This window comes from Gasterosteus aculeatus, chromosome 4 (assembly GCF_964276395.1).
Source record: "Gasterosteus aculeatus chromosome 4, fGasAcu3.hap1.1, whole genome shotgun sequence".
NCBI classification, from domain to species: domain Eukaryota; kingdom Metazoa; phylum Chordata; class Actinopteri; order Perciformes; family Gasterosteidae; genus Gasterosteus; species Gasterosteus aculeatus.
Genome location: NC_135691.1, coordinates 19,027,320 through 19,052,342, shown reverse-complemented (window position 1 = coordinate 19,052,342; position 25,023 = coordinate 19,027,320). Strand labels below are relative to the sequence as shown.

Below are 25,023 nucleotides of genomic sequence, written 5' to 3'. Positions count from 1 at the left end.
TTAAGGACAGAGGATGTTTACAGATTGTAAAATTGTCTGAGGCAAATTTGTGTTTTGTGCCGTTGAGCTAATATACAGTGCATCCGGAAAGTATTCACAGCACTTCACTTTTTCCACATTTTGTTATGTTACAGCCTTATTCCAAAATGGATTAAATTCATTATTTTCCTAAACATTCTACACACAACAACCCATAATGACAAAGTGAAAACTGTTTTTTGCAAATTTGAGCAAATCTGTTAAAAATAAAGAACGAAAACATAACATGTACATAAGTATTCATAGCCTTTGCCATGACACTCAAAATTTAGCTCCGGTGCATCCTGTTTCCACTGATCATCCTTGAGATATTTCTACAACTTGATTGGAGTCCACCTGTGCTAAATTCAGTTCATTGGACATGATTGAGAAAGGCACACACCTGTCTATATAAGGTATCACAGTTGACAGTGCATATCAGAGCATAAACCAAGCCATGTCCAAGTCCAAGGAATTATCTGTAGACCCCTGAAACAGAATTGTATCGAGGCACAGATCTGGCGTAGCGTACAGAAAGATTTCTGCAGCATTGAAAGTCCCAATGAGCACAGTGGCCTCCATCATCTGGAAATGGAAGAAGTTTAGAACCACCAGGACTCTTCCTAGAGTTGGCCGCCCAGCCAGACTGAGCGATCGGGGGAGAATGGCCTTGGTCAGGGAGGTGACCAGGAACCCGATGGTCACTCTGACAGCTCCAGCGTTGTTCTATGAAGAGAGGACAACCTTCCAGAAGGACAACCATCTCTGCAGCACTCCACAAATCAGGCCTGTTTGGTAGAGTGGCCAGACGGAAGCCACTCCTCAATAAAAAAGCACATGACAGCCCGCCTGAAGGACTCACAGACCATGAGAAACAAAATTCTCTGGTCTGATGAAACAAAGATTGAACTCTTTGGCCTGAATACCAAGCGTGATGTCTGGAGGAAACCAGGCACTGCTCATCACCTGGCCAATACCATCCCTACAGTGAAGCATGGTGTGGCAGCATCATGCTGTGGGGATGTTTTTCAGCAGGAGGAACTGGGAGACTAGCCAGGATTGAGGGAAAGATGAATGCAGCAATGTACAGAGACATTCTCGATGAAAACATGCTCCAAAGCGCTCTGGACCTCAGACTGGGGCGACGGTTCATCTTCCAACAGGACGACCCGACCGGAAGCACACAGCCAAGATAACAAAGGAGTGGCTTCGGCACAACTCTGTGAATGTCCTCGATTTGCCCAGCCAGAGCCCTGACTTGAACCCCATTGAACATCTCTGGAGAGATCTGAAAATGGCTGTGCACTGACGCTCTCCATCCAACCTGATGGAACATGAGAGGTTCTGCAAAGAAGAATGGGAGAAACAGCCCAGAAATAGGTGTGCCACGCTTGTGGAATCATACCCAAGAAGACTTGAGGGTGTAATTGCTGCCAAAGGTGCTTCAACAAAGTATTGAGCAAAGGCTGTGAATACTTATGGACATGTTATGTTTTCGTTCTTTATTTTTAACAGATTTTCAAAAAACAGTTTTTACTTTGTCATGGGTTGTTGTGTGTAGAATGTTGAGGAAAATAATGAATTTAATCCATTTTGGAATAAGGCTGTAACATAACAAAATGTGGAAAAAGTGAAGCACTGGGAATACATTCCGGATCCACGGTATATAATAGTATGGGTATTAGAACAAATGTATTCCCACATTTTAGTGCAGTTTGCTGGTCAAAGGTAATTTTGGTCTGGTATGAGCAGTGGTTAACATTAGCTAACGCAAGCTCCACAGAAATCGGTGGCGGCCACGCTTCGTCATTTTAATGACCCAACTTGTTACTGGTGTCAGGGTTGGGTAGGAAGGCAGGACTAAAATGCAGAGTTCTAACGAAAAACGACTTTAATAGTCAAAAAGGCAAAATAAAGAAAAGGCCAACGGGCAAAAACACATACAAGTACCGGGGGGGGGGGGGGGGGAGGCTGGCAGGAACGAGGAACATCCAGGACAAAAGACAAGGACCATCCGGAACAATAGACAATGATGCGACAAGTGACACAAGAGACGCACGGCTTAAATACACTAGGGAGGTGCAGGTGATTGGACACAGGTGGAAACAATCAGACGATCACAGGGGATGACAGGACCAGGCAGGAAGTGAAGTTACCTGGGGACACGAGTCGCAGAAAACTACAAAATAAGACAGGACGTGAACCACACCGTGACAACTGGTGCATTACTGGAAGTGTTAACATCAACCACCCCTACAGCCACTTGTAGCCATGCAACGTTTGATCCAGCAACAGGATGCCTGACTTAAGAGACATTAGTATATCTTACTAAAGTCTGGAGAAACTGAAATGAATGCCCAAATGTATGACTTACAGTATATTATGTTGACTTGCCCTCAGTTTTTGAAGGTGTTGCCTCAGACTCTCTGTCTGAGCTTCCACTGGATAACCTTCAAGTAATAAACTATAGTTCCTGCATAACGGCCATTGAGGATTAAGCTGGAGAAGGTTGTTTGAATGCAGTTCCTAAAAATAAAAGCAATAAACCACCACAGAACACCGCTCATCATATTTATTATTGTCTCACCATCTCTCATCTCAAAGATATACATCGGCCCAGTGCATAGAATAAAACTCAGTATGGGAAAGAAATGAAATGGTCAATGGCAATATACACTCTCAAATATTTACCTATATAAAATGTCGTGTTTTTGGACTTTACACATTGCATTTTTCCAAATGTTACTCAACATTTCTTGTCATCATCACTTACTCAGGAGTATACTCCTCCTCCTCCTCCCCTGCCTCCTCGTCATAACCATCAAGGACATATAGTTATTGCACATTGCAGTCTGGCACCTATTTTCATGTTAAAAGGAATTTCCTCCCACTGTTTTTCTTAAATTGAGTTTCTGATGAGCAGGTCTAGAAGCTCAAAGTGACCTCCATGTTCCTTCTGTGAACCGGCACTTGACCCAAGCCAGCGACTACGTCCTCCAACTCTGACCTTCCCTTCCATACAGACTGAAAACCAATTCCTACATCACCTCTATCAGGGCCGGCTCTCTGCCGTTTTTAACACTCTTCATACTTTTCGGTTGATCATCGATGGACTTTAGCGGAGTACTGGAATGTTTCACATGAAAGAATTGAAATGAATGTTCGTACAGGAGTGGTCCTTCAACATTAGCCAACAACTTTAGCCAAGACAAAGAGACAATTGCAGCTATGGAGTCTGTGAGACATGAGGACAGGGAAATGTAGAGGAAGAGACGATGGAGATCAAGCAGAGACAGGAGAGTACAGGACGCTGAGGCAATGAGAGCGACATTGTCTGGAGGAAGATGTAGTTGGAAGAGCGCTGATCTCTTGATCTCATTAACGCAGCAACGCCCAAATGTTCAGCACAGGGAGATAAGGTGAAGGAACACGTTTCCAGGAACCCACAAAAATACATGTGGTCATTGTGTCTCCAAGCTGTAGCTTCAGAGGCCACATGAATTAGCCCACAGACACGGATCTGCATGGCGCGGGAAGGAACCGATTTCACTGTTGTTTCCTTGAAGCGGGATGAGGAACGAAGCAGATGGAGCACAACGCTGAACGGAAAGACAGCACATTTAGAGTAAGCAGAACGATGTGGAGAATATAAACGTATTAAATGTGACCAACGATGTGACCTTTGTTCTTAGCCATAAGGACAGCAACCATTTTAAAAATACATATACTTCCATGTATCACTTATTACAAGACTGAATTCATAAACTTGCAAAATTATAACCCATTTGATCGTGGCAATATAACTGAATAGCCATTGTTTTTAGTGGGGTTATGGAATCAAACTGGGACGACATTCGCACCAATTCTGACTTTGTATTGAGAATACAAAGGCTGACTGCCGAGAGGACTTCTCTGTGCGAACATGTGAGAAAGCGTGTTAAATAGTTACTAGGTACCTACTGTAAATGGTTACTGAAATGTGCTGGTTAAGTCCAGTCCTGTCTGACCACAAGGTAACATCCCTCAACATGTTTATTGCCAAACATCCTGTCACTCAGAGCATAACTTTAGATAAAGTTTGTAAGAATTTCTAGATAAACATTTCAAAGCAAAAGCCTCAAGTGATGTTCAATCAAAATAATTTGTTTGTATCATCTAATTACAGTAGCTACAGGAATACACAGGAATCAGTTGAGTCCAATTTTATATACAAATAAGCAACAGGGTTCAAAGGGGGAATGTTTTTTCTTGCTATTCTCGCCATGTTAGCATGTTAGCTGTAGAGAGCTAGCTATTGTAAGCTAGCTCTCTGGGTTCTGAGGCGTTTAGCGCCGGTTAGCAGTTGCAGGTCTGTTAGCCTGTTGACACTAGCTCGCCCTCCTGTATATGCGCTGTAGCCATGCTAGCTAGCTAGCTGCCACTCTGGTGTCTCACTTTCACACAGAAACCAACCCTGTGTGAAATTTCGTGAGGATATAGCAATGAGACAGCCATTGTCAGAAAGTTCATTTTCCAGTTTAAAATATTCTCACAGAACCAGCTGTAATATTTCTATCTAAGTCTGTAGAAAAAAAATATGGTATCACTGCATATAAAATATTTGGCGCCAAACATTCAATAGTAAATATAACATATGAGGATAATTTGACGAAAAACATAACGAAGCTGAACCCACTGAGTATAATGAAAATGGATAGGAAATGGACAAGCTGCAAATTCACATTTGAAGGGTAAAACCCATTATTTCTTCACTGCAGCCGTCTCGAATGTCCCTGGAGATCTTTCAGGCCTCCACAGTGTATAACACTAAAAACATTGAACTTTTTAAATGTTTCAATTCAGTTTGTTACATAATGGATTCATGGAGCAGATGTATCAAAGACTTCTTGTCTTCTCGTGGTGTGGCGCTCTTTGCGGAACAGAAACAGACCAAAGAACAAGCCCAGATCAACTCATCAAGGCTAATAAGCGCGTGGGAGTCTAGTGTTGGCTAGTGTCAGAAATACTGATCCAGAGTTCAGTTCAGTTATGTCTTCAATACTGACTGCTGAATGGCTTGAACGTTCTCCACTTTGAAACAAAAAAAAAGCAATTTCCAAAGGATGTTACAGAAAGCATGTACAAGGTGTGCAAAGAGCCTGACAGAAATTCTGATCTTCAAGTTCACCGCCAGTAGCTCATGTTCATAACCTTCCATAGATGGACATAACATGTTAGGAGCTCTGTTGTGGGATGGAGGTTCGCATTCATAATCCTGTACACATACGTAAAGATGGCTTTTCAATCATAAAAAAATTATACAATAGTGCATCATACAAGAATATAGACATTGTAAGCTGTTCAAAATAGAAGCTGAGCTGTTTTGTGGCTCTACTTGTGTCCCTGGAAAAATGGAATAATAAAAGAGTATGGAGAGAATGCTCCAACTTTGAGTAGTAAGGTAGAATATTAAGATTATGCTACAAAACACCTACTCAAATCATGTTAATGCAAAGTGTGCAATGCAGATTGTGTAACAATGGAATATGGAAATCAACAGAATGAGCATTCAGTACATTAACTGATTTATCTGTTTGGGTCCTTGAAGTCGGCTTGTAGCAGTGAAGAAGAAAACACCACTAAATGTCTTCATGAATAACACTGCTGAAGTATCACAGACATGGGTTGTTCATCAATTTGGACATTGATTTAGGGACGAAGTAGCAAGCAGTTAAAACGAGATGTGGAATGACGCGGGAGTTGTGGTCCCACTTGGTCCACATTTCGTTCTGACACGGTTCTTGAAATGGCCAGGTGATGTCTATGGAGGGAATTAAGGACTTGTGTTCGTCTGGCTTCTTACGTGAAGACCAACCGTACAGCTGGACACATTACGCTGCTAGTCTACTGGGAGAACAATCATCCAAGACCCTCAGATGATTCACTTGATCCAGTAATACATCCCAGTCAAGCCGTGTCAAAGCAAATAAGAGTCAATAGCAGAGCAACGGATTTTCATCAGAAGAAAAAATAAAGACTTTTAACTGATCCGAGAGCGATGTGAGCCAAATGTTGAACTGTGCTCATAGAGGAGAGTACCTGAACTGTTGTTTATTTCTGTGTAGATTTGGATGAAACATTCCTCTGTGTCCTTTCCCAGGACGCTGTCGCTGCCCGCTGTACCTATTGGGGCTTGCGTGGAATGGCGAGGCGGTGAGATCAACTTCAGTATTCAAGGATTAAGTGATGGATACAAGCTGCAGATCAACTCAGCTGTGCATCACAAATAAAACGTGTTGATCTTTGCACGGGATCCAGAATCCACGGTGGCACACAGCGGTCGGCACAAATGCAAAAAATCACCAGCAGTTTAACCCAGAAAAATGAAGCCACACACCACCAGCTGATACCAAAGTAACTGGTCCAGTCGTTACCAGTTGAACAGTGAGTTCTGTCCGAGAGTCATGAAGTAGATCTGACTGCTGCCTCCTGACTGCACAGAGGCAAAGAAGACCTGGAGAAACAAGTTCATGAAATATGTTACACCTCTTTGATTAATACACCTCCTTTAAGCAGATATTTAATGCACACCTTAAAAGACAAACACTTACCTTGTCATTCCGTTCACACAGGAACTTGAGCTTCTGGGCCTTTTTGTGCATGAAAACTCCCTCAAGGTTCCCTGTGTTGGCCGATCTCAGCTCTATGGCCTTTTCTCCCCAACCCATCACCTGATTAGACTGAAGGTAGGCTGGAGAGAGACAGTCAAACACACACGATCACTACCATGGTACCATGGTTTAGCCCCCGTATCCCATACCGGTCGTCACAGGATCTGGTTCAGGATGGTTCTCACTGCTCTGTGCAGATGCTAACCCAGAATCAGTAAGTCACACAATGAGTGCTACTTACCGACGGACGCAGGCATTTCCCCCCACTGCAGCACCGTATCCTTGGTGATGCGGCCATAGGTGTCAATGTAGACGCCCTCATCCTCGTAGCAAACCAGCACCTCTGTTCCAGCGCTGTTTGGCAAAATGATGATGGCATGGGGGTGAATGGAACCCTGGATCTAGAAAGAGGACACACAAAGAACACTATTTTAAACACCACCCCATAAGAAGTAATGAAGGAATGACACAAATGAGTGAACACAGAGGAGTATGTTTCAATTTCTGTGAACTTCTTCCTACATAGAACATCTCTACTATTCAGAAAATAAATGTCTCTGTTGACCTCACAGTCTCTTTGTGGTTACTCAAATGAAATCTTCGTCTTTACAGACGCAAAAAGGTTTCAATTCTTAAGTCACAAATAAAACGGTCTTCAACAAGTGTAAAGACAAATTTCAGAGGAATCCTAAGGCACCTCTTCCCCAACGTTTCAACGACTGGGTTCCTGCACCCCCAAACGCCCCCAATCAAAGACAGAGGTTATTTATAGCTGCAATAACATCAGACCAATGACAGAACAGTTTGCTCACGTGTCGTGTTTCGGCCCGGTGTTAAACATCGCAGTGTGAACACAAACCAAACAAAGGGCAAAGTGCAACATATTAATCCTAAATTGGAACGAAGCAGAACTGGAGGCTCTATGAATTAGCAAACGGCAAGCGAGTCAATAACCAGTATTAATACAATCGCATCTGCCGGGAGTCAGGACGAACCCGCTGATCCGCTCAAGACACTATTTTGTTATTAGCTGCACAGTGTTGGTACTGTATGATACATATCAGTCTACATGGTTTTTAATAGTAACAGGTAACGTCTCTTTTTTAGGTTACATTAAAATCCTTTCACACACATCATCCATACTGTTAATAAAATAAATACCAATAGATTTAGAGAGGGACAGATGGGTTAATCCGAAATGAGATTTGAGTAAGAACAAAGGACATTTCTGAATGAAGCCCAAAGCTCACTTATATGAATTTCAATGATATTCGGCGGGCGACTAAAATTCCAGTTTATTATCAGAAAATACCTGGTTTATTAGTTCAACAAGTATTTGGCATTAAAGCATTGCAACGCTCATCTGGGATTACATCAACCACTATCAACCACTTCCTTAACCAGATCACACACACACACGTATCTAACCAGATCACACACACACACACACACGTATCTAACCACATCACACACACACGTATCTAACCAGATCACACACTTATCTAACCAGATCACACACTTATCTAACCAGATCACACACTTATCTAACCAGATCACACACACACGTATCTAACCAGATCACAGACACACACACACACACACACACGTATCTAACCAGATCACACACACACGTATCTAACCAGATCACAGACACACACACACACACGTATCTAACCACATCACACACACACGTATCTAACCAGATCTCACACACACACACACACACTTATCTAACCAGATCACACACTTATCTAACCAGATCACACACTTATCTAACCAGATCACACACTTATCTAACCAGATCACACACACACACGTATCTAACCAGATCACAGACACACACACACACACACACGTATCTAACCAGATCACACACACACACGTATCTAACCAGATCACAGACACACACACACACACACGTATCTAACCAGATCTCACACACACACACACACACACACACGTATCTAACCAGATCACACACACACACACACACTTATCTAACCAGATCACACACACACGTATCTAACCAGATCACACACACACACACACGTATCTAACCAGATCACACACACACACACACACTTATCTAACCAGATCACACACACACGTATCTAACCAGATCACACACACACACACACGTATCTAACCAGATCACACACACACGTATCTAACCAGATCTCACACACACACACACGTATCTAACCAGATCTCACACACACACACACACACGTATCTAACCAGATCACAAACACACACACACGTATCTAACCAGATCTCACACACACACACACACGTATCTAACCAGATCTCACACACACACACACACACGTATCTAACCAGATCTCACACACACACGTATCTAACCAGATCACAAACACACACACACACACACGTATCTAACCAGATCTCACACACACACACACACGTATCTAACCAGATCACAAACACACACACACACACACACACGTATCTAACCAGATCTCACACACACACACACACGTATCTAACCAGATCACAAACACACACACACACACACGTATCTAACCAGATCACAAACACACTTATCTAACCAGCTCGATCGGTAAAAAGAACAAAGTTAGGTGGTGTTTGGTGGTGCTCCATGGGGTGGGTGGATACGAGTGGTGTGAGTGTGTGTCATACTGTACCAGAGTGTGAGCCACCACAATCCTGAGCATCAGAACAGGCATCCACAGACGCAACGCAATCTTAATCCTCTGCCTTGGAATCCGCATGGTTATTGTGGAAGATGTGTGCGTGTTCCTTTAAGTGAACGAGTGCTGCATCATGTTTCTGGGTAAGTGACTTGCTTTTAGCGGCGATTACAAAGTAGAAATCGGAGTTGTGAGAGAATACTGCTGATGTAGGTGTATTTGTGTGGCGAGATGCGCGCATAAGAAGAAGTGTGTGTGTGTCTCAGGCCACGGATGCAGCTCCAAAGAAGGTGTCCTCAAGGGTGCTCACAAAAAGGGAACTACAGCGCGAGGATTGTGAGTGTGTTTAAAAGCACTCCGGGTGTGTGTGTTCGTTAGGAAGAGAGCGTAAATCTTTACTCTATAAGCAGGAGAGAGAAAGAGCTGAAATGATGTATGATAAGCAGCAGCAGCATAAGGCACCGGTGTGGAGGCGAGCTGTGTGCACACAGGCTTAATATACCACAGAAGAAGAGAGGGGAGGGGGGGAAACAGGTCACTTAGTAAATGATGCAGGGAGGAGGACAGGAGGGAGGTATTTTTGGAGCTTTTTCTTTCTTTTTTTGTACTTCCGTCTCTCTACTTCACCATGCTTAAAGTCCCCGTGCGGATATAAAGTAGCACACACTAAGGGCGCCTGCCCCAATATGTGTGTGTGTGTTTGTGTGAAAATGAGCAAGAAAAGGGTTCATTCGAGCTCATGGTACGGAGTATTACAAAACTGTTATAACGCTGTCATTGGGTTGACCTCTTTTTCTACAGCAATGGCTAATATCCAAAATGGGACAATTTCTTGATTGCCACAATGATATAAACTTAACAGCACGCATGCAGGGCAAACAGCATAGGAACCGAGAAAACCAACAGTGAAGAATCGAGCCATGTTGGAAGATGTAGTAGTATTCGTTGTATTAAAAACACATGTTTTCATGAGATCAAGTGGGAAAGTACACTGCTGTGAATCATATTTATGTTGAAGCCATTGAATCAGACTGACAAACTGTCCACGGCGCTACTTGCTGATCACTGGGACTGACGTGCCGTTCATATGAGCAGAACGTGCCGGGATTCAGAGGGCCGTGGAAACACCGAACGATAGAGCAACACATGTCAACCGTGCAAAGGGAGACCCATTTTCCAGTGACGGCTTAATGAAATTATGTGAAACACACACACACACACACACACGTTACCATTAGTCAGAATGGCTGCGGTCTGTTATCAAAACATTGGCCAAATGACCAGTTTCAGGCTATATGAGCAAATACAGAATCCCTTTATCCTCATTTGTAAAGCCTCACATTCTGCCAAAAAAGCAAACAATTACTTGACACTGTTCTACTCTCAAGATTGGACTTGATGTGGGCGCGAAAGGAAAAGAGTCAACAGAGTTACACTCAGGTGACGATTAGAATATCTCTTCATCTATGTGGTGGACTAACTGACTGCCAACTAGCCAATGGTCACTGCTTTGGTATTGTTAAGCTTCATGTTGTGGTCTGTGGAGGGGTGTGTTCCTTCACGCTCTAGAATACAGTCAGTGCAAAATGAACCACCAACAACATCTACAGAAGAAGATCTTTTAAGCCGAACATCCCCTGATACACCTCTACAGTTTCAAGAAAAACAGGCGTACTAAAAACACAGACAACGTCTGAATGGAGATCAAAACACTACCTGCACATAGACAGAACACAGCGAGGTTAATAAAGCCAAAGAGAAGATCAAAATGAGGGAGAAAAACAAGAAAATGCCACACTGGACGGCGTGGGGGGAAGAGAGGAAGAGACTGAATGAGAAAGAAAAGTGTTTGACAGCAATAGGATGAGTGGGAGAGAAGAGAGAGGGTAACAGGAGAGCAATGACTGACATCTAGAGACTGTGAGTGGGAGAAGTGCACCCTGAGATGAGTGGAGGGAACCCGGTATATCAGAGATCTGAATCTGATCAAATCTGTTAAGGTCTGTGGTGAACACAAGCTCATTTGAGGCATCAACTTGTAGACGAGCACATTGGATCATTTCAGGACTAGAAGCCCCTTTGGGGCGACCGCCTTGCAGCTATAAGCGTGAAAACTCTCCGCAGCGAAACATAAAAAGCACTTGCATACCAAGTGTCCAACATTAAACATCAAGCGTCTCACATGTGTGGGCAGGTAGAGGTCGTATGGCGTCCCAGAGTCCACATCGATGGCATGGAAGCCGGACAAGGAGCCGTAGATGACCTTTAACCTCTGACCTTCCTCCACTGTCAGGTCAACAGACAGTGGCTTTTGAGGCAGGGACCTAAATGACTGGGGTGGAAACACACACACACACACACACACACACACACAGAAACAAACAACTGTAAGGATGGTCTGAGTCAATCTCAACATTTCATTTAGAAAAGAACTGGTGCCTTAATAATAAATCAACAAGGGACGTGGACCATTAGTAGAGCACTTGCGTAGCACAGCCATGCTGAGACAGTGGAGCCGTCCCTTCTGAGGGGACAGGGTGGAACTACGTGGAGAAATAAACTAGCTCAAGCCACCAAGGACACGGAGAGAGAAATAGGACACAGCTCTACTGAGAGCGTGAGTCATGGCTGTGCTGGTGAAACTTTTACACTTTTTTTTTTCTTTTTGGCCCATTAATGTTTGGTCCTAGATGTGCAACGCTGTCGTAAGGACAGAAAAAGGCAATGATGGCCAGTACTGCTAATTCAATAATGATACTGGCAGAGCAGGTGGAAGTATTCATGCAGCGCTGCGTGCCTGACCTGTGAATGAATATATGGACAAATAGGTCAGTCCTTCCTTCCAGAAATGTGGACCTTTACTGGTACCGACCTTGAAAGCCATGAACTTGTGGTAGGGTTTGGGGGCCCAGGCGTACACCTCCACTGCATTCTTCAAGGCAATCACGAGGAACTTTATCTTCTCGTAACGCACTGTGGAGACCAGATGGAGTTGTTATCGAATAGCTGCGACCCTACCTGCTCATGCAGTGTTTTCTAGTTTGCAGCTTTGAAAAGAGATTCCATTCAAGGTGCCCTTGGCAGCGTGTACTTACCCACTTTGTAGTGTACACAGCCCTCTAGGTCGCCTACCGAGGTCCAACTCTGTCTCTTCTCCACCTCTGGGTCGTTGTGGAGGATTTTGTTCCTTAACCAGGACAGGTAGTACAGACGGAGCTTGTTCTTTTTACCTACAGGCACGGACGGAGAGCGTCTAGAGCTACAGCTTATACATACCATTCAAGATAGTTATTGTCATGTGTACAGTTTAACAGGTTACTCTGTCCAATGTAATACATATATATATATACACTCTAAAGTGCACAATGTATAAATATGTGCATGCGTTAGGCAAACGCTAAAGTGCATTGTGCGTTTTTGCCAATAAGTCACAGGTCTGTCTGTGTGTGTGTGTGTGTATGTATGTATGTAGTGGGGCTGTTATCAGTGGTGTGGGGGGGGTGGGCAGGTGTCTTGGGAGCGAGCTGTTCATCAGCCTGATGGCCTGCAGGTAGAAGCTACAATACCGAGCAGTACATGAGCATCCATGGCGTACAAGTACCTGATATAGTGATGAGTACGTTGAGTCCTTCCAGCACGTCCATCTGCTGGAACCTCCGTCTGCTGATGAGTGAGTAGACTTTCCCCTGACCGCTGCGGTCCAGCAGCCACAGGCCGTTCTCCGTCCCCACCAGCAGATTGACGCCTACAGCACAGAGCAGACGCCAACCTCAAACCCCAGCACCACCAGCGCGCCCTGCACGACAGCCGCCCTCCCAGAAACACATGAAAGTAAAAGTACAAACCCCACAGTCCCGCACAGAGAACCTCCGTGTTGAACTTCTTCTTGTACTTTCGGATCTCCGGAGAGTCGCTCTGCGGTCGAATGTTGGTTGGGTTCACGTTGACCACAGAGCCTTTCCTGTGGTTTTCCCTCTTGATTTGCTCACCTTTACTGCCCACTGGGTGGAGATGGAACAACAGAGTCAGTGATGCACGCTGTTGTTACAAATGAAATTATGTATTCATTGTGAACAAAAACGTCTTTATTTACTCACAGAGGAATAAGTCCGTATGTTAACTGTGTGTGTGTGTGTGTGTGTGTAAATGCACTTGCCAGGGCTCTCAGGGGGGGATGACATGGAGATCAATCTTGGATCGATGAATGACAAGAAGGAGGAAGAAGAAGAGGTGTTTCCACCAGTAGGACTGCTGACGGCCTGAGGATGAGCATCAACAAAGAAACAAACCGTTTATTCCCCAGCTTCAGTTATATTGTAAGGCTTTGGCTCCATATCCAGTATTAGATTATCCTTTTCCCGCTTAATAGCAACATGAACCTGGCCTGTTTATTTTATTTCACTCGCTTCCTGTGACAACAGCGCCCTCTGCTGCACGCTGTGGCAAAATATAACCAAAAGTCCTGCATTTCTTGAGTGGAAAACCTAAAGATGGAGAATGTCGTTTAAACAATGCTAATGACCTCGTATCATTCATCTTCCCTACTGTGTTTAGGTTACACAGCCTGCTATTATTAAAATAAGGTGTCATGATAATATCGAGGCTTTTTTAATCAAAAGCTGATCAGTTTCTTTCACCCACTGAGACTTTCTTAAAATCACTGATCCAATCCCAAAAAAACCTGCGGATGGACAGTATCTGCTTGAGTCTCTCTTAGTGCATTCTCCCCCCTAATAAACTCACATGCACCTCCTGGTGTGTGGGGGAGTGAGGGGCTGTGGGTAAGTGGGAGTAGTTGAGCTGCTGTTGGCTTGGTGCATTGTGGGTAGGACTGCTGGAGGAGGACGCCTTCTGCAGGAGGTCCGGTAGCAGGTGCGTGTCATCCGAACCTATCAGAGAGATCTGTAGAACACAGTACGCAGAGAGGAGGCTGTTGTCTTCCCTCTCCAACAGGATGGATGTTGCACCCGCTGGGTTTAAGCATACAAGTTCAAAGAGGAGTAACTGTGTGTGTGCGAGCGCAGGGCACCTGGTTGAGATTGTGGTGTGGTTGCAGTACGATCCCATCGTGTATTCCTCTGAAGTATCTCCCCTTCCCGTTGGACAGGCCGGACCTCGGAGGGCAGAGACAGGTAGAGATTATAGATTGCAGTCTGAGTGCAGGTACAGCATTAATCAGCTGGAGACGGGATCAATACACACTCGAGATCGATGGCAACGGAAAGCAGGCTGCTTAACTTCCAAAGATCAGAACTGTAATCTCATTACCTGCTCCATGTGCACACATAAATCTGTTGCTTCAGAGCAAAAAAAGGATCAACTTTAATGGAACGTTGACAGACGAGGCTGGTCACTGTTAAGGTGGCGCTTGTGTTTAGGAGCTCGGCCTTGGCAGGTCTGGATCTCAGTGGACACGTCAGAAGTCTTGACCTTTTTTTTATCTTATTGGTTTCACTATTGGTAAATTACATCTTGCAAAAGGGCTTGTCTTATAATTGCGAAACGAAGGGTGAAGCAATAAATTGTGAGTCAAGAGTTTCTGTTCTTGTGATGAACAGGAAAGAGGGAGAAACGCCCGGTGGAACATGGTGAACGATGGCATCCTTGTACTGACGAAGATCTCACCTGTTCCCCTCTTCATCGTCACTGCTGCCGAGCTCGTCGCTGGATGACGAGTACTCTGTGGCCTTGTTCAGCCGACCCACAGCCGACCGCACGCCCTGAACAGGGGAGGACACGAGAGGTATGAGGAGCTCAGCACGCCTGTAGTTTCATGGGGTTCAGACGGAGATAGCTACACAACATCTGATACTGCTGTGCTTGTAGAACAAAGCCCAGTTGGAAAAACAATGCAGCATTTACGTGTCTGTGCCCACTGGTGATGCTCTCTTGCGTCCTCCTCTGCTGCTGCAGACGGTGCTGTAAAAGAGGACTCTCCAGATTGAAGTAGCCTACGACAAACACACAAACACTCATTAGCAGCAGCTCTGCAGGCTGGTGTTTAGCAGACCACTGATCCCTACCAGGCTAACATTAGAGGTGAGAGGCTATTAACCGGGCACAAATGAGCCCGTAGACACTACATGGGAAAACTGTATCACCACGTGGAGTGCATCGGTAACGCTGCACCAAAACATTACAACAGTGTCTTTCAAAGAGGACATCCGCTCTTCTATGGTCACGTCCTCTGTTACTGCAGCAAAGCTGTACGGGTCTCTGGGAGGATCTCTGATCTGAGACTTTGAAAACAAGGCAGCCAAACTGAGCGGGAGGCATCAAAATCCATTTCCAACTGCACACAGAGGGAAACTCTTGAAGTATTCTCCTCCTCTTTGTACGGCTCACAGCCACAACAAGAGCTCCCTAGCTGCCACGCACGGGGGACACAGAGGCGCTTCTCTCTCCACAGGGGGGCTCTGGCTGCCATGTTCTCCTGTCCCTGGGGGGCTTGTTGGGGGCTGCCTGTCTGTGAGGAGGGTGTTTTGGTGTGTGGGCACGTGAACCGACCACTCTCCAGCTCATTGTGCAATGATGGTATTAACATTATTACTTTATCTTTACAGTCTCAGGCTACCGGCATTAGGATGGAAGTTGTAAGAAGAATATTGTAGGAACATGATTCCTGGCTACACTTCCCCCCCACTGGCTGAACAGATACAGCGCTTCACTTTTTCCACATTGTTATGTCACAGCCTCCAGCTTTAAAATGGATTAAATCCAAATCCAAAACACCCCATAATGACAAAGTGAAAAAAGTGTTTCTATTTTTGAAAAAAATGAACGGAGCTCTGTCAGAGTGACCACCGGGTCCTTGTTCACCTCCCAGACTAAGGCCCTTCTCCCCCGATCGCTCAGTCTGGCTGGGCGGCCAACTGCAGGAAGAGTCCTGCTGGTTCCAAACTGCTTCTATTTGCGGATGATGGAGGCCACTGTGCTCATTGGGGCCTTCAATGCTGCAGAGATTTTCCTGTACCGGTCACCAGATCAGTGCCTCGATTTTGTTTCAGAGGTCTACAGACATTTCCCTGGACTTCATGGCTTGGTTTGTGCTGACATGCACGGCCACGTGTGGGACCGGATATAGGCCGATAAGAGCCTCTCTAAACTCTGCCCAATCAACTGAATATAGCAGAGTGGACTCCGATCACGTTGTAGAAACCAACCATTGTAACAGAGGGGCGGCCCCCCCCCTTGAAAAAGTCTGCAATAAAAAACAAAACCACACACTGGCTACAATTATCACAGCAACTCTGCTTTGTCACTGTATGTTGACTTAACTATAAATTGGCTGGTTCCATGGAAAAATGAATTATGCAAAGAAATCCATACTTCAGTGCACATTGAGAGTTCAATTCAAAGATCAAAACAATGTAGGTTCTAATTTGAAATGACTCATTTAAACAAACGACATAACTGTATAGTAATGCTCATACAGCTCTTACAGAGAGCCTGCTGGGCTCCGGCTGACACACACCTTGGTAACTGCTGCTGCTGGAGGTCACGCCGTGAGACGCAGAACGCCCGCTCGTATCGGCTACAGACGCTGGACTGCCACTAGGTGGAGAAAGAGACACACACAGAGCCCCAGAGGGTCATTCAATTGATGTTATACACTTGTGTATGTTCCAATCGTTCTTATATCCTTCACGCTGCCAATGCGACACAAGTTGCTGAATATTAGTTAACTCCAATCGAAATGGATCACCAAACTAGGATCCAATATGAACTATCATCAAAGTGTGCTGACCTGTAATGTGATACAAACCCTCTCAAACAATGCTCACTGTGCAGGATAACTGCCCTGCTATTAGCATGGTTGTAATATTAAACATACGGCCAATAAACATTCATATTCTACATTTTTTCCAACTTAAGGACAGACGGATGCATGTAAACTGGATGAACAACAACAGTGGAGCTTCCCTGAAACGTGCTAAAAGCCCTTGTACAGGTAAGAGGGACTACATGGTGTGCTGATGGTTCAGTTTAATCCAACACAGAGCGTATGACTTCTTAAGCTCCTGAGGTGAGCTCATGGGCTCACACGCAGACCACCCGTCCTAAACGCCACATTCCTCCAGGTCTTCAGTATAGCTGTGCTCTACCTCGAGTCCGCCTTGTTGCGTCCCATCACCAGCTCTCGGCAGTAGAACTTGGAGGTGGTGCGCTCTGGGACCTGGACGGAGACCAGAAGAAGAGTCCAGTAAAACAGATTAGGCAGAAAGACCACTCCGATTGTGAGATTGTATGTTTGGGAGGGCTCTGATCTTTACGAGGATCCTGCGTCTGGTCGAGCACGAGTTTGAGCTTATTATGGAAAGGTTGCTGCGGTTTATGAAACTTTAAGTACGGCATCCCCTAAAAGGCCTGAAAGGATGACGAGAATAGTGCATAAAAGTCCACGTTAAGCCACTGGGACATTTTCACCCTGGACAATCCCATGGGCTTGGCTTCAACGTCTTCACATTTCAATGGTGCTCCTTTAAACTCCAAACGTCCAAATCTCACACGCTGGGGGAAACTCCATCTGACTCAGAGATATTTCCAAACCGTTTTCTATCAACTGCGTTTCAAAACAGAATCTTTCAACATTCTTCTCAAACTCTCAGTCGCACCAACCAGCAGGTGAGTGGAGAAGCCCGGAGTCTGTTAAGAAGTTAGTGACTTAAGTGACTTTTTAAGCTCTTGTGGGAACATTTACATTGAGATGGTTGTTTGCGTCGGCTAAGAGACCCTTGTCCCCCCCCCTGCTGCGCAAACACACAGCCTCAGCAGGCCGACCGCGTGCTGCCTGCACCGCGTCCTTAGCGTGGTGTGAGCACATCACAAGAGGCCTAGCATGCGCCATCACAGGATGCCAGCCTCATGTGATGCCGCCTGGCATGACCATACCACTACTTCCTCTCTCGCTCACTCCAACGTTTGCCTCGTTTCTCTGAATAAACTTAAGAGTGTCACCCGGCAGCTAATAGGACACTCGTTGGTCACCTTGGGGGGCGTCCTGGAGTCCCAGAAGACGTCATCAGTCGAGGACTGGGGGCAAATTGGGGACAACGGGGAGATGGCCACGTCTGACATGGAGCTGCTGTGAGGGGCGTCTCGGCTTGAGCGAAGATTGGCATTCTTGGGACAGAAAAGTAGAACACAGCCATGAACATCTGTTACTTTTAGAATTGAATCAGCCATTTAATATTGTGTGTATAAAACACACCAGATTGAAAAGAAGTGCAAGTACCTGGTTGAGGTGAGCTCTCTGCATGGCGGGAGTACAGGGACTCGAGCTGCTCCCAGAGCCCAGCCTGGAGTGCACCTGGTTGGGCAGACCGGCAGCCAAAAGCAGCCTGGCTAGGTTTGAATCTTGGAGGTCCATCTAAACACAGGAAACACATGTAAGAGCTGTGTGTATGTGTGTATATGGACTAGTTAATCCATATGGGGGGCCTGCTATCAGCTATCAGCTGCTTAAGTGCTGTATTGTGGGTACATGATTGCAGATAAAAGGTCTTATTTGAGGTCTGTGATCAAGTAAGCATATTGTCTTTAAACATATAGATGTGTATTGTAAACCGTGGGCACGTCTCTTTCTTGTAGAAATGGCCCTGCGGTAGTTCCGCTGTGGTGTAGCCTCTGTGCAAGTGGTAGAGGGGATGTCACTGAATCTTTCTGTCTGCACAAATAGTCTGCGTATCTGCCACCAGGCATAGAATGGTGTCTTTGGTAGTTTTTCCAGAGACCGATAAATACATTTTTGTCAAAGCTTCATGACAACGTCAACTAATATAGCAATAAGAATGAAAATCTAAAAACAAACTATCAAACTCAATAAAAGTGGGGGCCTGATATGTGTAGGCACAGAGGTGATGAAGGCAGACAGTGGAAGAGGGGGGCGCGTTTACCGCTGAGCGCTGGCTGTATGCGGCGCGGCGGGGCGAGGGAGAGGCAGCGACGGCGGCGCTCCCGCCGATAGCCGTTAGCTGGTGGACAGCTGCTACAGGCGTCTCGCTCTGCCTCTGCCTCTCTCTCTCCCGGTGCCTGTGGTCGTGCTGCAGCGACAGCAGCTGGGTTTGGTCCTTGGGCAGCGTGCGGTGGGATCTCCTGCCCACCGAGGGCTGCTGGTGCTGAGCCAGAGGCCGGGGCGTGGCTTGCGGCGGGGAGGGCGGGGCTTTGCGCTGAAGCGGCTGGTTCGGCGCGGCGGCCCTCTATATCGCAGACATGGAAAGCACACACAAAGGCGGTGACGGGGCCTGGGAGTGTCCGTGTGCAATGACGTATATGTGGACTGTCTTATATGTACTTATATCATTAGATTTATGTATTACTGAGTTACATGTCATTCTAGAGTCAGGAAAATCTTCACAAATGCTGAGGTTTCATTAGATTTAACTTTGCACCATTTCTCTTTTGAATTGCTCTTAAAACCTTTACCTTGCTTAGGTTTGATGTTATTTGATCTTTTAATTATTTGATTAGTAATTTATATATTTGATATATTCTGTGGTCATATTGACTTACTTTGTAAACTTATTTACTTATGTTAAATGGATAACTTATGTTATCCAATTCATTATGATATACTGCGGTCTAAACCTCAGTACTATTATTATTTTAACTACAACGTCTCAATCTCATCGGCTAGCTTGACAACACACATCCTCCCATTAAACATATTTAAACTGGTTTCAATCCCTCTTAGAAATAGAAGCTGAATCTTGTTAATCAAATCTAATTAAGAACGCTCACATAGAGTAGAATGGCCGGACATTCGTTAATCAGATTTGACTTCAGATGCAAATCACAGTGAATAGTAATAATATCGGCACGGCTTCTCAGCCGGCAGAGCGTCTGGATGTTCTAACTCAGGAACAATAAGAGCTGATGTGAGCTCCGTGGTGAATATGCAGCCTGGATCAATGATGTAAACTGAAACTTCTCAGACTGGTTCGACTATTCATAACAAGCGATCAAGTGGATGTTGTGCACGTGTAGACTGACACTCCCAGGTGGAGTAGAAACGGACAGGACAAACCCATGGTGGTAAAAACACATGCTTAGTCACGCAGACGCTCTCACACATTCAAAGAGGCACATTAGAAAGAAGCTGTTGTGTAAAACGCAAACGGAACACATTCATAAGACAGAAATGTGCCAACGAGCTGCCGCTCTGGATGGAGACACGAATTGTAAGCACAACTTTCTCCAGAGGAAGTGCAATAAAAGCAGAAACAAAGAGCTGTGACTGTCTACAGCTAGAACAGCCAATGGGAGAACACAGACGCTACATTTATGAATGCCTTCATGTACTTTGTGGGGATCAGCAGTTAGGAGGCGGTTCACTGGTTTAACTGGAATACCGCCAGTATATTTTTTAAACATACTGAGCGGTACACAACCATCCCGAGCCGATAGGTAGTGGGACCGAGACGCCCCGTCTCTCCCAGCAGCCACGGAGCGTGTCGCCCTTCTGACTGAGATCTGTGTGATGCTTTGGAAGCTCTCTGCTGACGATGGCTTGTGCCGTCAGATGCAACTCAGAGGAGTCAGGAAAGTCTTTCTCGAACAGCTGAAGGTGATTTGGAATGAATCACTTTATATGATGACAGGTGTAGACTGACTCTTATTAAACAGGATGGGAGTGGTTGAATGTGAACGCAGCCACATCCCCATTTAGAAGGGCGTGTGCACTCTTATGAAACAACATTATTTTAGCTTTGCCTCCTAAAAGATTTAATATATATTTTTTCAATTGAATTGTTTATCTTATAGCTAAATAAACGGTGAATAGGCTTCTGACGTGTCACTTTTTTACGTCACACACAACTGTCATTTTAACAGCGTTGTGTAGACTTTTTATATCCACTCCACGTCGAATTGATATTTGACTTGAGGTCATTTTCAGTTTAACTGACGCGCAATGAGATAAATGTTAACATCTACGTGTGAAAAATAAGCGTTATCTGTGTTATGGAACAATAAACCATAGTGTTTCATGAAAGCAAACATTTAAATAAATATTTACTGATTTGTTCTAAAAATCATATTTTTATACAAATAAAAAGAACATTTAGAATTCTGCATGTTTTTTCTGTCATAAGTCTGTCAGTCTACAACTTGCATGTTGCGGACGGGAGAAAACTGAGCCCTTTTCACTGAAGTACAATAGAAAATACTTACTGAACGGGGACCAAACTCACTAAAGAATAAATAACATCTAAGTTGCCGTAGTTGACTGGAATTATTGCAAATAACAAATTATAATAATCGTAATCCTAGGGCCATATGCAGTCATAAATAAATTCCTGACTGTTAAACACGATTCCATAAACCCATCTGCAAAATATCAAAAATAAATATTCCTTTGCCACCTGTTTGCTACGCTGTTTTTATTATATTTTTATAATATATATAAGATTTTTATTATTAATATTTAGAAAGATCCACCCATTCATAATGTCAGGAAGACAACAGAACCACAAGGGCCTTTGGGGGAGACGTGCTTGGTGGTTCTGCACCTATGAAAAACACCTTTGGAGGCAAAAGAGAGACGCGGTAGAGCAGAGGTGTTCGGCGCTGTGGCGGAGCGATGGAAGAAGCCGTGAGGACGCTGAGACTTCTAATCCCGATGTGACGATGAGCAGCGGCGTAAGAGCTGACCCTGAGTCCCAAACACACAAGTCTCTGCCGCTTTGAAAGACCACTTCCAAATGAACCTTTCAAAAAAGGTGCGGGGGGAGAGATTTCTCCCCCTTTTTGTTCCCTTCCACGCTCCGTGGAAGTGCCTGATAATCATGTCTTCCGGCCTCTGCGCTCCTTTCATCTTACCGGGGGGGCAGTGAAGTAGTCGCTTACTTCTCTCCCACACACAACCGTTCCTCTTTGGATCGGAGCACATTTTCTCCTCGGCTTTACAAACACGTCTCCCCTTTAATGTCCTTAAGTGCGCATCGTTGCTGCTTCTTCTTCTGCTATTTTATTTCATCCATAAAGCCACAGAATATTTTCTAAATGAATTGGGTGCATCGGAAATTAAGTAATTACACAGTTGCAGAAAAATGTGTGCAAATAAGTCATTGTTTCACACCTCGTCTCATTGAAACGCGCCACACACACACACACACAGACACGTAAAACAGGCAGCAGATAAATTACTGCAAAAACACAAACACCGGAAGACGTGAAGCAAACGTGTAAAGAGAACAATTGCATAAGAGAACGAGACAAACCAAAGATGAAAATGTCCCCCTGCGAGGTTAGCAGTTTGCACACACACAGATATCGCAGACTCACAACACAGGTGCGTTACAGGCATCCAGGAGCTTTCCAAAGAAAGCCCACCTGCCCTCGGCCATTTGAATTAACGAGGAGTGAGTGAAGGCGTAGCGGGAGGGTTTGTTACCTGCTCTGTGGTGGAGTCCAGAGGCCTTACTGACACATCGGCATACCGCTGTCTGTCTGCCTGGTCCTGCTGAACACACACACACACACACTTATTTTAATTAGGGTACACAGAGGTCTAGGGCAGAATTCTGAGAGGTGGGAACTAAAATATTCAGAGTGTGCAAGATGGCATGGTGCTTTTAGCAGACGCCCTTGAATCTAAATATTTCATCGCGACCTCTTTCTGAATTTCTCCTAGAAAATCCTCCTATGTCCAATTAGTCCAAACCGTAGCAACTTTTAACAATGTAACACATTGTCTCTTTTCAAACATTAGCTTCGTTGAACCTTTGTGGTGGAGGATCTTGAGCCGCTTTAGTTCAGGGAGCCATGATGAATACATTGCTCAACCGCAGAACTTCTAATGTGACGTACATGGTTGTGTTGCTTAAGAAGTAAGTTAAGATATTGATTGACAGGTCTGTGCAACCCAGTTTCTCCACAAAGAATCATGATCTCATACGTAACTTACAGAGAGATTACTCCGCATGAAAAAGCATCAATGAAGAGCAGAGACGTGGGGAGAAAGAGCCGGCTAACTGGTTTATTTAAGGATTCAGGGAACCTACTGGTCACATCGGTATTGAGTATTTTTGAGTATTATTCTTGTTTTTATGCAACCGGTGAACCGAAGGGAGCATATTCAAAGTGCCGTAGCGGCGCAGTGTGCGGCTTGCGTAGCTACATGTCCATCAGCACAGCGTACTCCTCCTTATGCACTATTTGACTCAAAAGGGACCAGAACTTACTAAATGAACCTCATGCTGTATTGAAGAGGACTTGAAACTAGTGATTTTCTCAGACTTCTATACAACCACAGAACTAACCAACCATTTCAAACACCATGGAGGGCGTTGGGGGTCACAGTTGCTCAGTCCACACACACACGGCCACTCCTCTCACCTTTGAGCCACCGACACACCACTCATGTGCCGCGTGGAACTTGTCAAATCCATCAACGCGTGAAGCGATGAACGGCACCGCCGCAAGTTCCTCATCTGACACCTCATCACACACTCACTGAGCCGGTAACATAATTAAATGCAAATGCTTTAAAACGTAACGAAGCATCAGATAGATCCATTAGGCCCGCCTGAACTTAACGGTTCAGAGGCAATGTGTGTAATCAGAGTCCAATCTCTGCCGCACGCACACCGGCCCAGGTAGACGTGTAATGGAAGCAGACAGATATTAATAGTGTTGAAACCCAGGGAAGAAATCACAGCTCCTAACCTGCTCCTCAGCGTTAATAAAAACCTCTCGAGACTCAGTGGCGTGTGGGATGGATTCATTACCTCCATGTTCAAATTAATGACAAAAAAAACACTATATCACTATCTGTCTTTGTTTAAAGTGACGCGAATTGGCCGAGACAATTCGCCCTCACACACACACACACACACACACACACACACACAACACCACTAACAAACACTATTTCACAGTAACGTGATCTTCAATCTCTGAAAGATCTGTCTGATGAAATTAAGTTTTAAGAGAGTAAAATACACGGATAGTACACTAAACTGCAGAAAAGGAAAGGATTCCGTATTCAATCTCCAACTAACTTGCAAAAACGTTTAACAGGCTTCTTCTTGTATACGGTACATTTTATTCCTCAGGTTTAGATGGAAGAAGCCAGTTTGAAATACTGAGAAGAAGCCTGTTGTTGGACAACGATCAAACTCAAGTTGATGGAAATGTTTCCCCAAAAGGTCCCATTCCTTCTCATTAGGTTCTGTATCCTACCATTACAAATCATGTCATTTGAACAGGAGGTGAAGCATGACTCCTTTGGTTTAACAACGGACATCTTTAAGCTTCAAAAATAAAAAAGACATCAAGAGGAAAAACAAACAAACCTTTATACAAAGAAATGATAAAGAAAAAAAGATAGAATATCCCGTTAGCGATTTGGGTGAAATTAAATGGATATTTAATCACATGACCATTTCAGACCTCCTGTTTCTAAAGCATTTAAGCGTATTCTCCTTCTTTGTATAATTCACAGCCATTTAAATAGTTTTAGTCACAAAGACGTTAGACCCCCATGATCATTGGTACCATGACCATCGGTTCATCCTCGAATACAAATCTGTACCCAATCAGAAGATAGTGAGAACAGACCTGTCGCCCTGAACCGACGGTGAACCCCAGGAGAGGAGGTGACGGGGAGGTTGGAAAGTAGCACACACCAACATGGCAGCATTATTTGACTTTTAGATCACACAAAAGCGTCTGCAGGACCA

At 44.7% G+C, this 25,023-nt stretch overlaps 1 protein-coding gene across 9 annotated transcripts in view; it reads right to left on the bottom strand.

Moving 5' to 3' along the window:
* Window positions 1-2,575: 2,575 nt before the first annotated feature.
* Window positions 2,576-25,023, bottom strand: part of LOC120816974 (mitogen-activated protein kinase kinase kinase kinase 4) — a 38,427-nt gene continuing 15,979 nt past the window's right edge. For 2 of the 9 annotated variants that reach the window (XM_040172673.2, XM_040172674.2), the window contains exons 15-33: window positions 22,734-22,802; window positions 19,237-19,539; window positions 18,576-18,710; window positions 18,329-18,463; window positions 17,446-17,516; window positions 16,815-16,894; window positions 15,203-15,291; window positions 14,966-15,060; window positions 14,370-14,454; window positions 14,084-14,242; window positions 13,497-13,599; window positions 13,186-13,341; window positions 12,942-13,085; window positions 12,436-12,570; window positions 12,213-12,313; window positions 11,523-11,672; window positions 6,910-7,069; window positions 6,609-6,748; window positions 2,576-6,511 (exon numbers count right to left, since the gene is read on the bottom strand). In XM_040172673.2, the coding sequence (XP_040028607.2) occupies window positions 6,428-6,511; window positions 6,609-6,748; window positions 6,910-7,069; window positions 11,523-11,672; window positions 12,213-12,313; window positions 12,436-12,570; window positions 12,942-13,085; window positions 13,186-13,341; window positions 13,497-13,599; window positions 14,084-14,242; window positions 14,370-14,454; window positions 14,966-15,060; window positions 15,203-15,291; window positions 16,815-16,894; window positions 17,446-17,516; window positions 18,329-18,463; window positions 18,576-18,710; window positions 19,237-19,539; window positions 22,734-22,802 (2,394 nt within the window). In that variant the 3' untranslated portion in view covers window positions 2,576-6,427. The remainder of the gene's footprint in view (window positions 6,512-6,608; window positions 6,749-6,909; window positions 7,070-11,522; window positions 11,673-12,212; window positions 12,314-12,435; window positions 12,571-12,941; window positions 13,086-13,185; window positions 13,342-13,496; window positions 13,600-14,083; window positions 14,243-14,369; window positions 14,455-14,965; window positions 15,061-15,202; window positions 15,292-16,814; window positions 16,895-17,445; window positions 17,517-18,328; window positions 18,464-18,575; window positions 18,711-19,236; window positions 19,540-22,733; window positions 22,803-25,023) is intronic. The other 7 variants (XM_040172675.2, XM_078102077.1, XM_040172677.2 and 4 more) reach the window with 4 other exon arrangements.